Here is a 16,266-nt window from a genome sequence, read left to right on the forward strand (position 1 = left end):
AATGGGGAATTTTCCCAAGCCCTTTATGCATCTGTTCAAGCACTTGCAAATAATGTGATTTTAAAGTCCATCTGAATAGGACTTGATAGTTGAAGAGTGACAGAAACTGCACATGCAACTTAAAAATGACTGGCTTCCTGCTTAAGCAAAATGGCAGCAACAGTACTAGTTTGCTTACTGAATGCTATATTTAAACTTGCGGAACCTGCACGTGTAAGGAAACAGAATAGATTCTTCCATTGGTGGCATGAGTGAATAAGTAGACTGAAAAAACAGGTTTGTTTTGTTTTTTTTTTTAATAGTAGAAATTGCAGATCTCTTTACATTAAAAAGTCAGGATTTTGTTCTAGATCCAGAAATGAGCATAGCAGATGGACCACTATCAAGGGGAAAAAAGCAAACAAACAAAACAAAATAGCAGTTTCATCAAATCATTTATACTTTCAATAATACCTACCTAAGGTTCTGCCCAAATTCTTGGAAAATATGTGTCTAGAATTCCAGACAACTATCAATATCTTAAAATCACTGAAGTGTTTGAAATTTCCCTTAATGAACCATAGAATCAGTTGTGTGAGAGCATCGTTTTCTCGCCTAACAGAGATGCTGAGAATTCTTAGTGAAGACTGACTTCAGCTCCTTTTGTCTTTTTGTCACATGAGTCAACCTCCATAAATCTGGAAACGGAGGGATTTCAGTTTTCATTACATACAGAGTGTCTTAAAACAGATGATGAGAGGATAAAGATGTGCTGGAGGATTGTGGTGAGATAGCTGCCCAGCTGTCTTAGTGGGGCAGAAGTTGACTTCTGATCCCCACCACTACTTTGGTGAAAAAAAATGTCAAGAAGTACTTTTAAGACACTGACTTTCCAAACAAGTTTCTTCCGCCACTTTTCTTAGTTGGTATTAACTAAAGAGAGTTGCAAATTTGGTACTAAGATTATTTATGGGCTTATTTTTAGCTTTTATCCATTGTATTCTTTATAAACCTGTTCTGCATCTAGACAATAGAATTTTATTTAGGCAAGTATTAATTATACTGCTTTTCGGATGGGAGTGGTAAAGAGTTCTATCAGGCGCAAAAATGAGACAGAATTCAATCCTGTGAAATATTATGGGCAAAAGAAATATAATCTATTTTTTTATTGAGGATGTAACACAAGTTTTTACATTTCTTAGGTTTGCCTTCAGTTCTGTTTAAAGATATATTATCTGTCTTCAGAATTTACATGGTGCTTCTCACAGTACTGAACTATATCTGGTATTGAACATTCCCAAGCTCATGAGTCTCTTCTAACTGTATTGCTGCCATGGTAATGCATCTGGTAAGCAGAGAATCGGTGGTGAATGCAAAAGGACCATGAAGGTGCCGAGGTCTGAGCGAATAGCTTCAGAACAGAAAGAGCAAATGGCTCAGGATCCGTACAGTCCCTCACAAATTAGGCTGCCTGTTCAGGAAGGGGCAGGTGGGGTGAATTAATGGCTCCACAGACATCAACAGGAACATTTCCGGATGTGCCTCGCCCAAAAGTTCTCTCTCCTTTTATTTGCCTGATGGGCAAATCGTTGCTCAATAATGGAAGTAACAAGTCTATGGAAGCAGTTCTGTTGATATTGTTCTTATGCAAAGTTCTTATTTCTGCCATTCCACTTACTTTTAAAATTACATGTACTGAACAGAAGCTTCCAAGCAGTAACTTGAAAATTGGAGCACTGGAAATATATTATGCTTAAAAGATAAATTTTATATCTTAGGTGGACTTACAAATAAATACTGACAAGCTAAATAACAAATAAATTAGACACTGATTAGGGTTAATATTACATTAATTCATTTTCTCTTAACTGTCTGCTTACTTTACAAATGACTCATTAGAAAGTTAAGTTTAGGCAGGCGTGCTTTTCTTGAGCTCTGACACAACTGCATGGGCTCTCAAAGCCATAGTTACTTGTAATGGAGTTCTTTTCTCTGGTCCATTGAACATTCAAGCCAGACAAGGCTGTGAGGTCTTGTTCATCCTCAGTGCTCAGCTTATGACTGTGTTTAGATCTTTGTGCCCTTCCAAAGTAATTAAAGTAAAATTGCAATGATAAAATTTCAATTTCCATTGAAATGGAAATGGCAAAGTGAAAAAAAAAAAAAATTAGCCAGCTTCAGAGGTATAGATATATAGCATGAAAACGTGGGTTATTTTTTTCTACCACACTTCTAGTAGTTTTAGATTTAAAGCTGGTGGCACAAACTAAGATACACAAATCCTATGTTTGGATGTTCCAAATGTTTTTTCTTAATTCAGTGAATTTTTTTTCACCCTCTAAATACCTTCGTGAGAAAGTATGTGCTTACTTTCAGCATCTTATTCCACTGTCTCCAGAACATGGTTTTTGAGGACTTATATTCTTACGCTTATGTATATACTAAGCAGACAATATGATAAAGATATGAGAAAAGATTCTGTATAGCGTAGATTGCTCTGTTTTTTTTCTTTCTGGTTAGATTTGCCACTCTAGGAAGCTTTGCCAATTAAAGTAAGAAATAATCCCAGGATATGTTATCTTTTCAGAGCTGTGTTTCCCTAACCTAAAAGCCATATATTGCAATTTCTCTCTCTCTTTCATCTGTTGTTTTTTGAATTTTTCTTTTTTTGCTCTAAATTCTGCTTTGATGTTATAGATCTTCCATTAAAGCAAAACCACAACCCTTCCCAGCAAACCTTTTTCACAGACCTGTGCTGGACTGAACGATTCCAGAGTCCACAGTTTGTCCAAGCAGATCATATTGGTTCAGTCGAGAGCCATCTTCAGCCACCACCACTGACCTTGCTGGTTCTCGTGTCCATTCGTACACAACCTCTGCTCTGGTATAAGCATCTAATTTAAAACAAATACAGCACATTTCAGTCTTTCACCTTCTGTTGCCATATGACTTAAAAAGACCATTGTTTTGAGCAGCAGATTGAACGTTAACTTCTCTTTCACCGCCTACAGAAAACACAGTTGCTTACTGCAACGTTTTGTCTATGGCAAGTATAACTGCCTATGCCTGTTCTTGTGATGATCAGATAAATAGATGCTGTTGGGCAAGTTTAAGGTTCATCCTCAGTGGTACGAAGGACTTTATCTTTCTTACATTGTTCCTAACTGTATAAAATCTAAATAATCATTAAGGAGAGTTAGGCATGGAATTTCAGGGGCACTGAAGAACTCAAGTTCTTTTTCTAATTTTTATCAACTATCGAGAAAGATAAGCCTCAGTAATTTTCAGTTTGTGGTGGTGTGGTGTTGCTTGAGCCACTGTAATAAACTAAGTCCACCTCAGAGTAGTTTCACAGACCTCTTTCTTAGCCTGACCAGAGCTCTCTACTTTGGCATCACCCTCTTACACTGCCTTTGCTCTATAACAGGCATAGCAGATATTTCTGAGGCTGGATTTTTGGAATCTCCAATCTCAATTCGTCAAGCATGTTACATGGATATTTAGTAGCATCCTACATATGCCATCCAGATGTTATGTGCTATTATTAGTTTATTATTTATATTGTTTCAGGAATTAAACTATATATACTGTTTTTTACCTCAGTCTTGCAATACTGTTCTGTCATTTTTTGTAGTCTGCGGTCTGACAGCTCTCGCTTTGAGCAGTTGGGGTGGGAGTTAGCTGTCTACATAGAGGCACTGAGTGTTGTTCTTGACACCTAGGAGTATCCAAGACATGTATGGGACTGAATGTGTGATTAGAACCTACGTAAAGCTTGCTCCCACCAGAGGCAGCTGAAAGCCAGATGGGACATCTTAGGGCATCTAAAATGCCACTATAAATGTATATTTAAATGACTGACTGACTCCTACCTCCTAGATGAGATTTTCCCTGTACATTTCAGACCTGGTAAGCAGGAAAGGGAAAGGAGGAATCTGATTCACTTGACCTCATTTGTGAGTTAATAATTTTATCTTATCAGTGTAAGAGATAACAGTAATTGAAGAGGTGGTTTTAGATGGAGCATACTGGTAAATTAATTGCATGGCATTTGATCCTGCATTATTGAAGTGCAAGGTTGCTTTTGCCCTCAGACTTCATATTCCCCAAGCACTGTAACATATGCATAGTTCTTTTGGAAGCAACTGTAAATGCAAATGTACTTATTTATAATTCTGACCTTAAAAATAATGGCCACAGTAATTACAAGGGTTTGTCTGCTATTTTAGCCAAATAAAGAACAGGGGACTGAATCAGCTTAGAAACATTTTACTTGTTCTGGAGCACGCATGAAGTCTGTGAGAGGGGGCTGATTTCTTGAACTGCTGAGGACCACTGAGTGAGAACTCAGAGGGAAGGCAGCACACTCACCAGGGCTGGAAATGGGCCCTATCCTGCCCAGTGGCTGCCATCCAGCCATGTTTGGTTCACCATTTTCACCACAGATGGTGTGTTCCCCCTCCTATCTTCAGGATCCAGTTGACATATTGCATAAGTAGCAGCATATTCTTTTGTTCCTTTCATTACTGCTTTGCAGAGATGCCTTCGTTTTATACTGACAATCAGATTTTTGTGGGAAGAATTGAGAACAATCAGATTTTTGTGGAAAGAGTTGAGGACAGCAGCTGCCTTTCTGATTTTGTTATGCCAACATATGGCTTTTTGTTGTTCCAGAAGCCTCTTTAGCATTTGTCACATTGAATTTACATTGGAATAACCTCTAGCTTAAGCTGCTATTTTGGCAAATCATTTTAGCCTTGGAGCTGGGTCAAGCATTTACTGGCCCCTACAGTACAGGCAGAGTCCATGGGAGATGTGGCACTCCTTCACTATTAGGCTTCTCTGAATCCACTTCCAACAAGAGATGGGTAACAGTGGAGGACATGGAAAAACTCTTATCCAATTTAATTCAAAACAAATACTGCTGGGCTGAGCAAACACTACCTTGGGGAGCTACTAAGTCTAGTATAGCAATTTGCACATAAAAAGTGGCTTTCATTACAATTAAAGGTCTTTTTCAGTAAATTCTTCAGTCCATTAAGATTAATTTCATGAATTACTTTAGTTGTCTGAAGGGATTCTCCCAAATGTATTGGAAGGTGGCTCTCACTGAAAAAGCAGCAATTAAGTTTAAGATAAAATATATTCTATTTGTAAGAGTAAATTTATTCTCTTTTCCTATGTACAGCTATGAGACCTGTTTCCATAACTTGTCCAAGTCTAGCCACTTGTCCAGTGAGAGAGACTTATAACCAAATATTGAGACAAATACTTTATAATCTGGTAATTATGCTATATAATCTAATGAGATGGATGGGGGAGGTCCAGATTTAAGGTTCTGTTTTGGATAGTGGATTCCTCCGCAGTGTTTGCAGTACAAGCATGCTGCAGAACACACTACCCTGCATTATAAGCTCCTTTAAAATTATTAGGAGAATACAGTTTCCCTGAAAATGCTTTGATCTTGTCTCACAACACTTCCCAGCATTTGGAAGCACTTGCTTTGTTAGCTCCCGTTTGGGACAGCTGGCATGTTAATAGCCAGTTTGTGTTCAAAAAGGAAAAAATACTGCAAATAGTTTGTGCAATAAAATAACCCACACTCTGAGACTGGAATACTAATTATCATCTATGAATTTAGGGTAATTAAGTGATATTTCAATTAGAAATAACACTCACTGATTGTCCTTTAGTTTTAGTTTAGAGTATCCTTTAGTTAATTTAAGGGAAATAATATATATTATGATAATAAAAATGTATTGCAGAATAAAATGGAAACAAATTTAGATACAACAAATTTAGGTATTCAAAACTACAAGCACATATTTTTGCTGTCCTGTTTTCACCTTACGATTCCAGAACTGTATTTGCATCCGTATTATCTATCCTTTGCATAATTTCTTTATCTCTTCATCATTTAATCAAGGCAAGATCCTTACTAATCTGGAAAACCACGCACTCATTGAGCCAAGAGTACTCTAATCTGGGACACACTGAGCCAAAAATAGCTGAGTATAGGAAAAGAATGGAAACTATTGTTCGCACTTCAGTGTCTGATGTTAGAGGCTGTGGCTAAATGATACACAGATATGCTGACAGACATCAAGTATGTAAAAATTCAGTCTGCTAGTTCACATTTGTTCAAAAACTGTTGATGGTTTAGCTTTCTATCAGAAGGTTTTATGCATGCTTATCCATCTTTCTGTCTTCCAGATCCAGCATACATTCAATCTGCATTTCAAAAGAAATTCAGTCCCGTGACTGGTTCTAGTATAAGTGGGATCCCAGGTGATCCCAAATGCACAGATATGCTGTTATTGATCAAAGATCCATTGCATCTATCTATATGTAATTCAGACTACGACTTCTTTTTCCCTTTCTGATTTACAGGAAACTTCAAAAGGTTTATTGGAATTGCTGTAAGAAAGGTTGACACTCAAGTACTAAGCTATTCCTGTCAGTTATACTTCAAGTTTGTATAAGATTCTATTCTGTAAATTGTATCTCGGAGGCTAGTAGCTCTTTAAAGAGAAAACACCAGTGCTTTCTCATAGTAAGCATAGAGGTAGCCAGTCTAAAGTAAATCATCATCCTGTCTGGGACCATGTGAAGAATGAATTGGGTGTTTTGTTTGTTGGCTTCTAAAATAGATCAAGTCACTAAGTACCCATTATCAGTGAAACGACCCATTTCTACTAGAAAAAAATTGCCACTGAGAAAACAATTTGTACAATATTGTATTTTCCACACATTTTATCTTCCTAGTTTGTGTTGAACTGAGTGAAATAAAGCAGATCTTCACTTTTTTTTCCCCTTTCCTTTCAAATTTAAGCAGGGGTTGGAAGTAGGTCACTTCAAAAATAATGCCTCCTTTTTATTTCCATGGAAACTACAACAGATACAAAGATTAACCTGCTTTGGCAGGGGGGTTGGACTCGATGATCTCTGGAGGACCCTTCCAACCCCTACAATTCTGTGATTCTGTGATTCTGTGACTACAATAACACTATTTGATAGAGCAAATTCTCAACTGTAAAGCAATATTTTTCAATGTAGTTGCTACCATTAGCTATCCATTTATGCCAGTGATGAACAAAAGCCTACTTGCTCTGCTCATAAAGACCTGCACCTGTGCAAGTGACCCACTGACACTGTTGCCACTGCTGACACTGCTGACACGCTGCCTCACTGTGCTCACATCACTATTTGGTCTCCAACAACATTCAGCAAGTGTCAGTGAACGTCAATGTGTGCCATTTATTCTGCATGGAGGAATTCACTGACACAACTTTGCTTCATACATGCTTCCATGTCAGATGCCATTTTGTCAGACTGTCCCTGTGCTGCCATCTGTCACATGGCAACAAAATGGAATGGAAGGTTTGTAAGGAAGGTTCAACCTCTGCTGCCATCTCACCAACATCTATCTCTGACATTTCAGGCAAATGAAGTAAAAGAGGAGGCATTACTTTCAGAGCAGACCCCTTATTTAATTTCTGGTAATAACAAGTTTAGTAAACTTTTAACCATCAGCGTCATGTGGGCTGCTACTCAAATTCAGTTTTGGGGGAGAAATTCTCAAGTTATCTGAAGTGCTGTCAGCTATTACTCTGATTTCAATTATATTACATTTTGTTTAGTGCATTCTCTAATGTAAGGTTAAATCTGTTGCAAATTGCAATCTCTCTTTGGCATTTTGTGACATTTTCCACTTTGAGAAATGTTGCATGATTGAAATATGAATGGTATTGTAATCTTAGATGAAATTTTGTTCTATACATACAAAATCATGGTAGGAAAATTATTTTTACCTATGCCAGTTGAGTTATTCACCGTCTGTATTACTTGTCTTTAAAACTGACTTTGTGACTTTAAAAAAACAATAAAAAAGTAACCCTAATATTAACAACATCTTGTGTGTGACAAGCTACTTCCCTAGAAGTTAAGGATGATACCATTTTTCTCCTTTGTGAATGTCCAGGCATGACACTGGAACGTGTTTAAGGCACTTCTATGTCTTATTCACTATATTATGAATTATTCATTTTATGAAATACAAACATATGTAAGAATGAAACTACTGTTAAAAGTACCCAAAATTAAAACCTTGACGTTTATTCAGTTGTGCAGTATGCCTATAGAGTGGCCTCAAAATGGAGAAATCTCAATTTAAAAATAAACTTACAGCTTCCAAATTTCAAGGGGCAAGCATGCACATCCATAGGAAAGTCTTCTAAATGCATTGGACATTCTGCTCTCACAGTCAATCTATAACGGATCAATGAGCAAAAAGACATATTTATTCTACTTTCATAGAAATAGTAAATAGACTTCTATTAAGACGCATAAAATAGTCTATCATCTGTTATGTGATTAATAAGCAGCTTGAGCAGGACCTGAATGGCCTATCTCAGAATGCAGATAGACCTTTGTAAACACAGCAGTGAATCTGACTGCTCTTTACCATGTCTCATTGTACAGCAGAGACAGGCTTATACTTTTAACTTGGTATAAGGAGTAAAATCTCGGAAACCAAAATTGTTTCCATGCTGCCATCACAAAATTGTCCAGTCTCGGGTGTTGAAACATTTGTTGAAATCATTTTGTTGCTACTAGCAACATGTTGCTTAGTGTGAGAAATTAAATAAACTAAAAACATTTCCTCAAACTATCACATACCACACACAAGTCAGCAAGGAATGGACTGCAATACTTGAATGCCAGGCAAAAGATTGCATTAAGACACTTACAAATATGAGGAAATAGAAATTGTTATGGTCAAAAAAGAGATGTGAACAGTGTGCTACCAAGGTAGTGTTCTTGGGAATTAATTCCTGAACAAGCATTTTGCCAGAAAAGAAAAACTGACCTAGACTTGTATAAGTACCAATCAACCAGATTGTACCCTAGCCTTGGCAGTCTTGAAGGATGTTTCAGAACAAACTGAACATATTTGGTAAGCTCTCAAATGTCTGGAGACTGTGTTTTCTCCAAATACTTGTACTCTTTTAAAAATATTTTTAGAATTGTTAGAAGAAAGCTCACTGTTCACCTACTTACTGAACTACCCATCTTGACTTCCAGACAAAAGCGTCACATAAATATAGCTATGTAGAGACAACGTGTTATTTCTTTCATTGCTCAGTTCATGGTTCTTTTCAATTCAGAACATTTCCACCACTGTGCATCATCATTGTTTTGAAATAACGACCTCTGCTTACAACTGATTAGCTCAAGTTATTATTGTCATAAAAAGAATAATATATTAACAATAAGAATGATCCCAGAACAAAAAAAAACACAAGCAAAACCAAGCAAACAATAAACAAAACAAAGCAAAACAAACCCACAAACATTTCAAATGCTTTAGTGAGATGTTCTTTTTTTTACAAATGGAATAATAAATTTTTAGATTCTCAGATTCCCAAAAAGCACAAAAAATTACAGTGTGTTCAAGGTGACATCAGATGGGGCTTTGGACAACTTTGTTTTGAGGAAGATGTCCCGGAGCATGATGTGGAATTAAGTGATGTCTAAGGTACCTTTGAACCTAACTATTCCGTAATTCTACTTTGCTGGTGGAATCCTTGAAAGCAACTCAAAATTAAGGTGCTCTGCAAACTGATTGTTTCTTGACTCTCTTGGCCTTCTACCTTCTCAAAATCAGGTATTAAGAAATGTGCAGCATGTGTAAAGGTAGCACAGCAGAAGGAAAACAAAACACTTGCAAATGCCTTTTTGTCCATCATTCCTGGACATGTCATGGAAAAGATTATTAAACAAGAATCAAATAATCCCCAAAAAGGAACCTGCTTCCTGTTTGGAAAATAACTTTACCTACTTATATTGTCAAACTAAATGAAAGATAAAATATTTCAGGGCTCACCTCATTGTGTACAGCAGTGTCCCATCCTCTGTAATTCGCAATAATTTATTTGGCATCGTCATATTATGAGCCACTGACTTCTTTCCATTGTGGAAAAAGGTATCAGGTGTCCAAATTTTGCTGGCCATTAAATTGTTTAACCGGAGAACAGTCATAGGTCCTTTGAATTTTAATCTCTCATCTTTCCAGCTTTGGCGGAAAAATACATCTATAGTGTATTCCTAAACCAATTCAGAAGAGAAAAGGTAATACTGCCATGTGTTGCAACACAGGAATTTGAAAATTATAATTTTACTGTTCCCTTAAAGCAAGACTATTAATGAAATTAGTAATTATCAGAACATTTATTCTCTAAATTACTTACAATGTATCTGAAGCTGGTTATTTAGCAGCTACAACATCATTACTGTACTGAACAGAGTAAATGTTAGGAAGAATGGCATATGAAAAGTTAGAAAGAATTGAAGATATAAGATATAGGAAATAACATAATCCGCCCCTTTCTCCTTTTACCTTTCATAGAACTGTAATTTGAACCTGCAGACACTGAACCATTGTGCATAGCACAGGAAGAATTTGTGTCTTTGAATGAAACAAGGCTGGTGAGACAGGATCTTATCAGAGCCTTTTGTTCTAGGTGCCTCTTTAGCATGAACATGCAGTCAACTTATGAAAAGTTCACAGCTCACTAAAATTATGTGGTCTGGTTTATGGGACGTGAAATGGCTCAGAGTCTAAATTATTGCACTAGAGAGAGAACAAGATGAGGACAACTTTGGACCAAGAGTTATAGTATGGGGCAATGGGGAAGAGATGTATTGGCTCAGTTCAGTGTATACAGGGAGAATCAAAATAACTAAAATTCATTATGAAATTGAAGACTGACTTCATACAAATTTCCTTTTTTTAGGAATTAAGAGGCAGAGGGTGAAGTTAGAAAACATATGTTGGTGCTTTCTAAATAAAACACAGAATAGTTTCACACTGGATGGGAGAAAATATGGAAAAGTCTTGCGGATGCAGTATACTGTAATATTTACATGGGGAAATACCAATCCCAAAGTGAAGTGCTATATGGGATTACCCTGGCCCTTCCATCATTCTTGATTATGATTTTGTGATAAATGTCAAAAGCAGCCATCCAAACACTGTTCAAATTACCCTGAATGATAATCTTTTGGCCGAGAAATGGAACCTTTTCTGAGATCTCCTGCCAATGATTGATGGCAAATCCTGAAGGCAAATGTTTCTGGCACACAGTGCTACAAGTAAAAGAGCTTCCCCAAGGAATATATTAGTAAAGAGAAACATTGCGGAGTGAACATTTAAAATCTTTCTCTTGCAGTCTCCTTTAGACTTCTGGTTTTTATTGAAAAAATGGCAGCATTGTACAACATAAGTAACTGTGAGCTGTGTATTACTTATGCAACTATCAGCAAGTATCGATGGTGATAGTCTTGTGGCATTTTTTTCCTGTTTTCAGGGCTCAAAACACCTAAATAAGTTTATTATGGACAATAAAAGGTAGTTCCAGGGGATGATCTTTGTTGTTGTTGTTGTTTTCATCTGAGACCTGTGAATCACGTTGTTGCATATTTAATTGCAAAGATAATAGCATTTTCACTTTCTTAGTCATTAGGATTTGTTCAGCTCCAGTGACGGCAGTTGTGCACTTTTAGCCACATCTTCCTTCAAAACCCTGCTGGATCAGAGCCTCAGGTTGAATCCTGTGCAAGATATTGTCCCACATGTGTAGAAGAGTAGAAAATAGAGGAGGTATAAAAGGCAGTAAAATACTGTATTTCCTTAGCTCCAAGGATTTCTTCTTACATGCATGGGAAGAGTAAAAGACGTGCCCAGATGGGGATCCCACTTCAGTGTGCCATTTAAGCCACTCATTTTCTCTTGCAACTGCAAAAGGTGGGAGGTGGTGCAGGTTTAGAGAAGTGAGTATGGGTATTCCCTTTATGTGAGCATAGTATTCTGATGTTGAAAGAACAAAGAGTCTGGAAGGTTTGGTAAAGGAATCTGACAGCAGAAAACAAGATTCAGTTAAAAAGGAGCTGACAGATCTTGCCTGGCATAAACTGCATCATTCTCTATCCCAGGCTGCTGCGCCATAAACCATTTTGGCTGAGCTGTCTTACTCCCTTAGCTTTCACTACCTGCTTCAACATGTACAATAATTCTCCTCAAATGAATCCCGACAGACAGCTGATCTTTAAGATCAAGTCATCAGATAACTCTTACTCTGAGTATAGCTTTCTTCCACCATAGAGTGCCATCAGAAGAAACTGTGTTCTATAGCACTGTTTTATGTGCAAGTGGGTGAGCAAGATAAAATTCAGTATAAATTTTCCACAGAGGAGCGTCTTCTATCCTTAGCATGCAAGTAAAGAAAGAAGATTCCTATTTGCACTTTGCCAATGGATTGTGTAGTACTGAATATTTACAGTACTTTGTCCTAAATGAGAGATTCAGGCAGGAAATCTTTAGTACTTCATACATTCTCTAAGCCACTCATCTGTTCTCTCTCCCTGGAAATTGTTTATGTACATGGTAGACCACAACATGGTCTGTATTGTACTAGGTGATATATAGGAAGGTACAAAGGCAGAAATTCTTTCCCAAAAAGCATACAGTGGAGAAGCAGTGGGAATGAAGGCTTACTGGGAAAACTGTGTTGTTGGCTTATTTTTGTGTTTGTTTTTTTTTTTTTTAATGAACAAAATTACTGTAAATGCTTCTTATTCCAGACAATATATATACATATATAAATTTCAAAAAAATGACACTTATGTGAGAATAAGCAGTTATCTGCTTATTAGTTCAATCCACCATCTGAAAGATCGTGCCTCAAGATCTATGAGGTTCTTCCAAGATTAGATGTTTTTATTTCCAAAGGTGTTTTTCTCCTGTTTAACTTTATTCACAGGTTTAAGATGGAGAGAAGGCATTCTTTTTATAGAATAACAGGTTATGTCTATGCTGTTCTTAAAAGAGTGTCTTGAGAGTGGGTAGGAACACCATGTTCTGCCTGATATATCAACCTACTATCTATATAACTGCCTCACTGGATTCCTGCAAACAGATGGTCTAGGTATGCTGGTGTCTCACTGTGGCTGTAGTTTTATAACATATGGCGTCAGCTGGAATAGCTCATTCCCAGCCTCAAGCCATCAGTCTAGGCTCAGACAGCACTGCACCATCCCCTTGGCATGCCAATACAGATGCCTGTGAGACCTTCCTGTGACCAGATCCCATAACCCAGTCAACGCTGTCATTCTGCTCAATGGAGCAAATTTGGGGTAGCTCTCAAAAGATAGTGTCGACAGTCAACTTGTAGCATGCACAGAAGGCTTTGCATTAAATGTGCATGGAATTAACATGAATTTATATTCGGATAAGCTCTTCATTTGATCTTTCCTTCTATGTTTTTCTCTCATTTTCACACATTTCCTTAAGCAGAAGAGTTAGCATAAGTAGGCTGTACACACATTACTTTCTATGCGAGGTGAGTAGGAGTATTACACTAAATCCCTTTCTGTGGTCTCTTGCTTTTCAAAATCTGTGAACACCTGCCTGTCTGCTTTTTGGCAGTGATTGCTTATGCTATAATCATGCAGCTATACTGAGGTCAATTTATTTTTTTCCAAGTATACTTATTTGTAATTTTGAAAGTAGATTATTTTTGACTTCAATATTTTATCCCAGAAACCCAAATCCTATGCAAATATTAGTTTTCCCAGGAACATCAAATTAGCTTTACCTTCTACTCAATAATGAAAACATCTGAAACTATCAACTGTAAGTACACAATGAAGTCCAGACACACTATTCCCAAATAATAAAGAAGGATCACTGGTTGCTCTAAATTTATGTCTGTGAGTAGGAAAGCAACCTGTTTATTAACTTGCTGCTCCTTAATTGAATTTCCTAGTAAATCTGACTCAACAGATCATACAGTACGTTGGTCAGGTAACTCTAACAAGTGTTACCTTGTGTTTTCACCAGCATGTATCTAGTACTCTTTTTATTCTCACCTCCTCCAAGCATCTGTGTCCACTCTAATACTTCAAAGGAGTTTAATTTTCAGGAATTTTTAACTATCTACCTCCCAAAAAGACAGATCTCTAAAAAAGTCAAGCAACTGCCTTCACAAGCTACAGCTGCTGCAATTTTAATTCAACACTAAAAATTAAGTGTGTATTAGACCCATGACTGTGTCTGAAGTTTTCATTTAGTTTCATGGTTGGTTATCTATTTCCAGACAGAACTGGAAAAGCAAAAATTGCTCATTCAATCACCAGAGCAAAAAGTTTAGATGTCAGAAGCAATTCTTAATTAAAAAAAAAAAACAAAAAAACTCACATTTTAATGTATAATTTAGACTAATATCTAGGAATTGTATTTCAAATCATTTTAAAAAAAAGTGCAGGAATAATTTATTGAATTTTTCTGAATTCTTCTTCATGGTATAGTACTTAGACACAGCACTCCATACATGAACTGAGGAGACAAATCATCAGTGTGACTGTTTCCCTGGATTGCTGTTTGATTTCAGGACTTCCTAGCAGAAGCTGGAAATAGTCCAAGCTTTTCTTTCTCATGTAAATGTGATGGTGTGAGTTGGAAATACAGTTTTGATTGTAGTTTTATAAATAGTGTCATCCAAGCAGTCAGGAAAATGGTGGCTTTGCATAAAGCTCTTTTATGAAAATAAAGTAGTTTAGAACAGTTACTTGCTCTGTAGTTCTGGTGTTTAAGGCCCATCTACATTTTCAGTTTTGATTAAACAAATGACAATTTTGAAGAGATAAACTGAACTTCCTATGATATTTTTTCCACATGTTCTTATTTTTTGTTTCTTCTGTGAATGCTTCTAGTTAAATGCAGGCAGTAACAAGACTGAATTTTCTTTCTTTTCCCCCCCATTTAAATTAATGAGGATGTTTTCAGCATTCATCTTTATACAGGATCCAACAGATACTAGTAATTGCAAACCAGGCTTTCCCTGTCAATAGCAATGAAGATCTCGTTTATATGCTTAATTTAAAGTACTTTATCCATATTTTTACACATTTTTTTTTATCTCTTAAGACCAGGGATCGCAACATCTTCATTCAGTTTTCTGAACTTCTGAATCCCCTGCAGTTATCTGGCAATTTGATTTTCATATTCACGCCATAAAGAAGTGACACTAATTCTCTCATTAATCTTCTCTTCTCTTTCAGCAGCCAAGTTCGAAGAAACTCACTTCCCATTGATCAGTAGCTTTTAATATAAAAATACAGGTTAGAGTGTATGGATGTCACATTGTAAGCACAAGTGTTAATTGCATTTTAAGATTATGATCTTTCTCAGCAAATTGGATCAGTGATGTGCCAGCAAGGACCTGAGCAATCATTCTCAGAAGAGTACTGATCCAAACCTTAATGCATTTCATAATATATTAGGTAGCAAATATAAGGTCTGTTAAAATACATTATTAAAGTCATCGAGGATGCTAATTTCAGGGCACTTAAATGCAGTCACAGCTAACAGGAATCACTGCACATAAATGCTGACAGCATTTTGGAATCAAGTGCTCAAAAAAAAAAAAAAAAACAGTAGTAAATAAGTTATTGCTTACATCCTCCATCCTTCAAATTAAAAAGACAAGAGAAAATGAATGCTCTAGAAATATAGGCCATCACTTACCATATCATGGTCTGAAACAGGCCCAAAGCTGGTGACGAAGATGTCAGTCTTCACTTCAGTTACACGCTCTGATGAAGCAGGAAATTAGGACAGTGAGTGTCTATCAACAGTCTTCATTAGATCTAACCATAACCAATTCTCACAATAAATAGAAAAATTATTGGCTTTGATTAGCAATTCTAAAATTGGTCTACAATACAGTCCTGATAATTTATTGCTTCTCAATGTAATTTCACAGTGAATATTGTCAGCAACATTTTTTTTTGTTGTCGTGTTTCCATGGGACTTTTTGAGACATGACTTGTACTGAAACAGCAGACATAGTTCTGCTGTTGTAGAAATCCTGTCACTCTTTGACTATTAAAGGTTTTTGTCTGACAATACAGATAGTGCCAGGTATTTTACACTTTACTCTTAAAAGTCTTATTGGGTACCCAGTGCTGCTGGGCAAGCTGATTGAAGGTCTCTAATAATTAACCCCAGGCTTATGAATTATGCATTTAGTGCTGAGACACAGAAACATAGAAAAAAAGAGAGAGATAAAATACATTCTAGTGTATAAAAAAGTAAAGATTTTTATTTATTTTTTGCATGAGATGGCTTCATTAGTCCTGATTATGAGAAACAAAAACAAGTTAAAACTTATCCAAGTGAACATAATCTCAACCTCTCTACTATATCTTTTTTATGTCTGTCTGATT

General features: G+C 36.6%; 1 protein-coding gene across 2 annotated transcripts in view; it reads right to left on the bottom strand.

The window, feature by feature from the left end:
• Positions 1-16,266, bottom strand: part of GABRA1 (gamma-aminobutyric acid type A receptor subunit alpha1) — a 40,230-nt gene that overhangs the window by 9,505 nt on the left and 14,459 nt on the right. For both annotated transcript variants that reach the window (XM_048960653.1, XM_048960654.1), the window contains exons 4-7: positions 15,566-15,633; positions 9,866-10,086; positions 8,165-8,247; positions 2,730-2,873 (exon numbers count right to left, since the gene is read on the bottom strand). In XM_048960653.1, the coding sequence (XP_048816610.1) occupies positions 2,730-2,873; positions 8,165-8,247; positions 9,866-10,086; positions 15,566-15,633 (516 nt within the window). The remainder of the gene's footprint in view (positions 1-2,729; positions 2,874-8,164; positions 8,248-9,865; positions 10,087-15,565; positions 15,634-16,266) is intronic.

This window comes from Lagopus muta, chromosome 14 (assembly GCF_023343835.1).
Source record: "Lagopus muta isolate bLagMut1 chromosome 14, bLagMut1 primary, whole genome shotgun sequence".
Lineage (NCBI taxonomy): Eukaryota > Metazoa > Chordata > Aves > Galliformes > Phasianidae > Lagopus > Lagopus muta.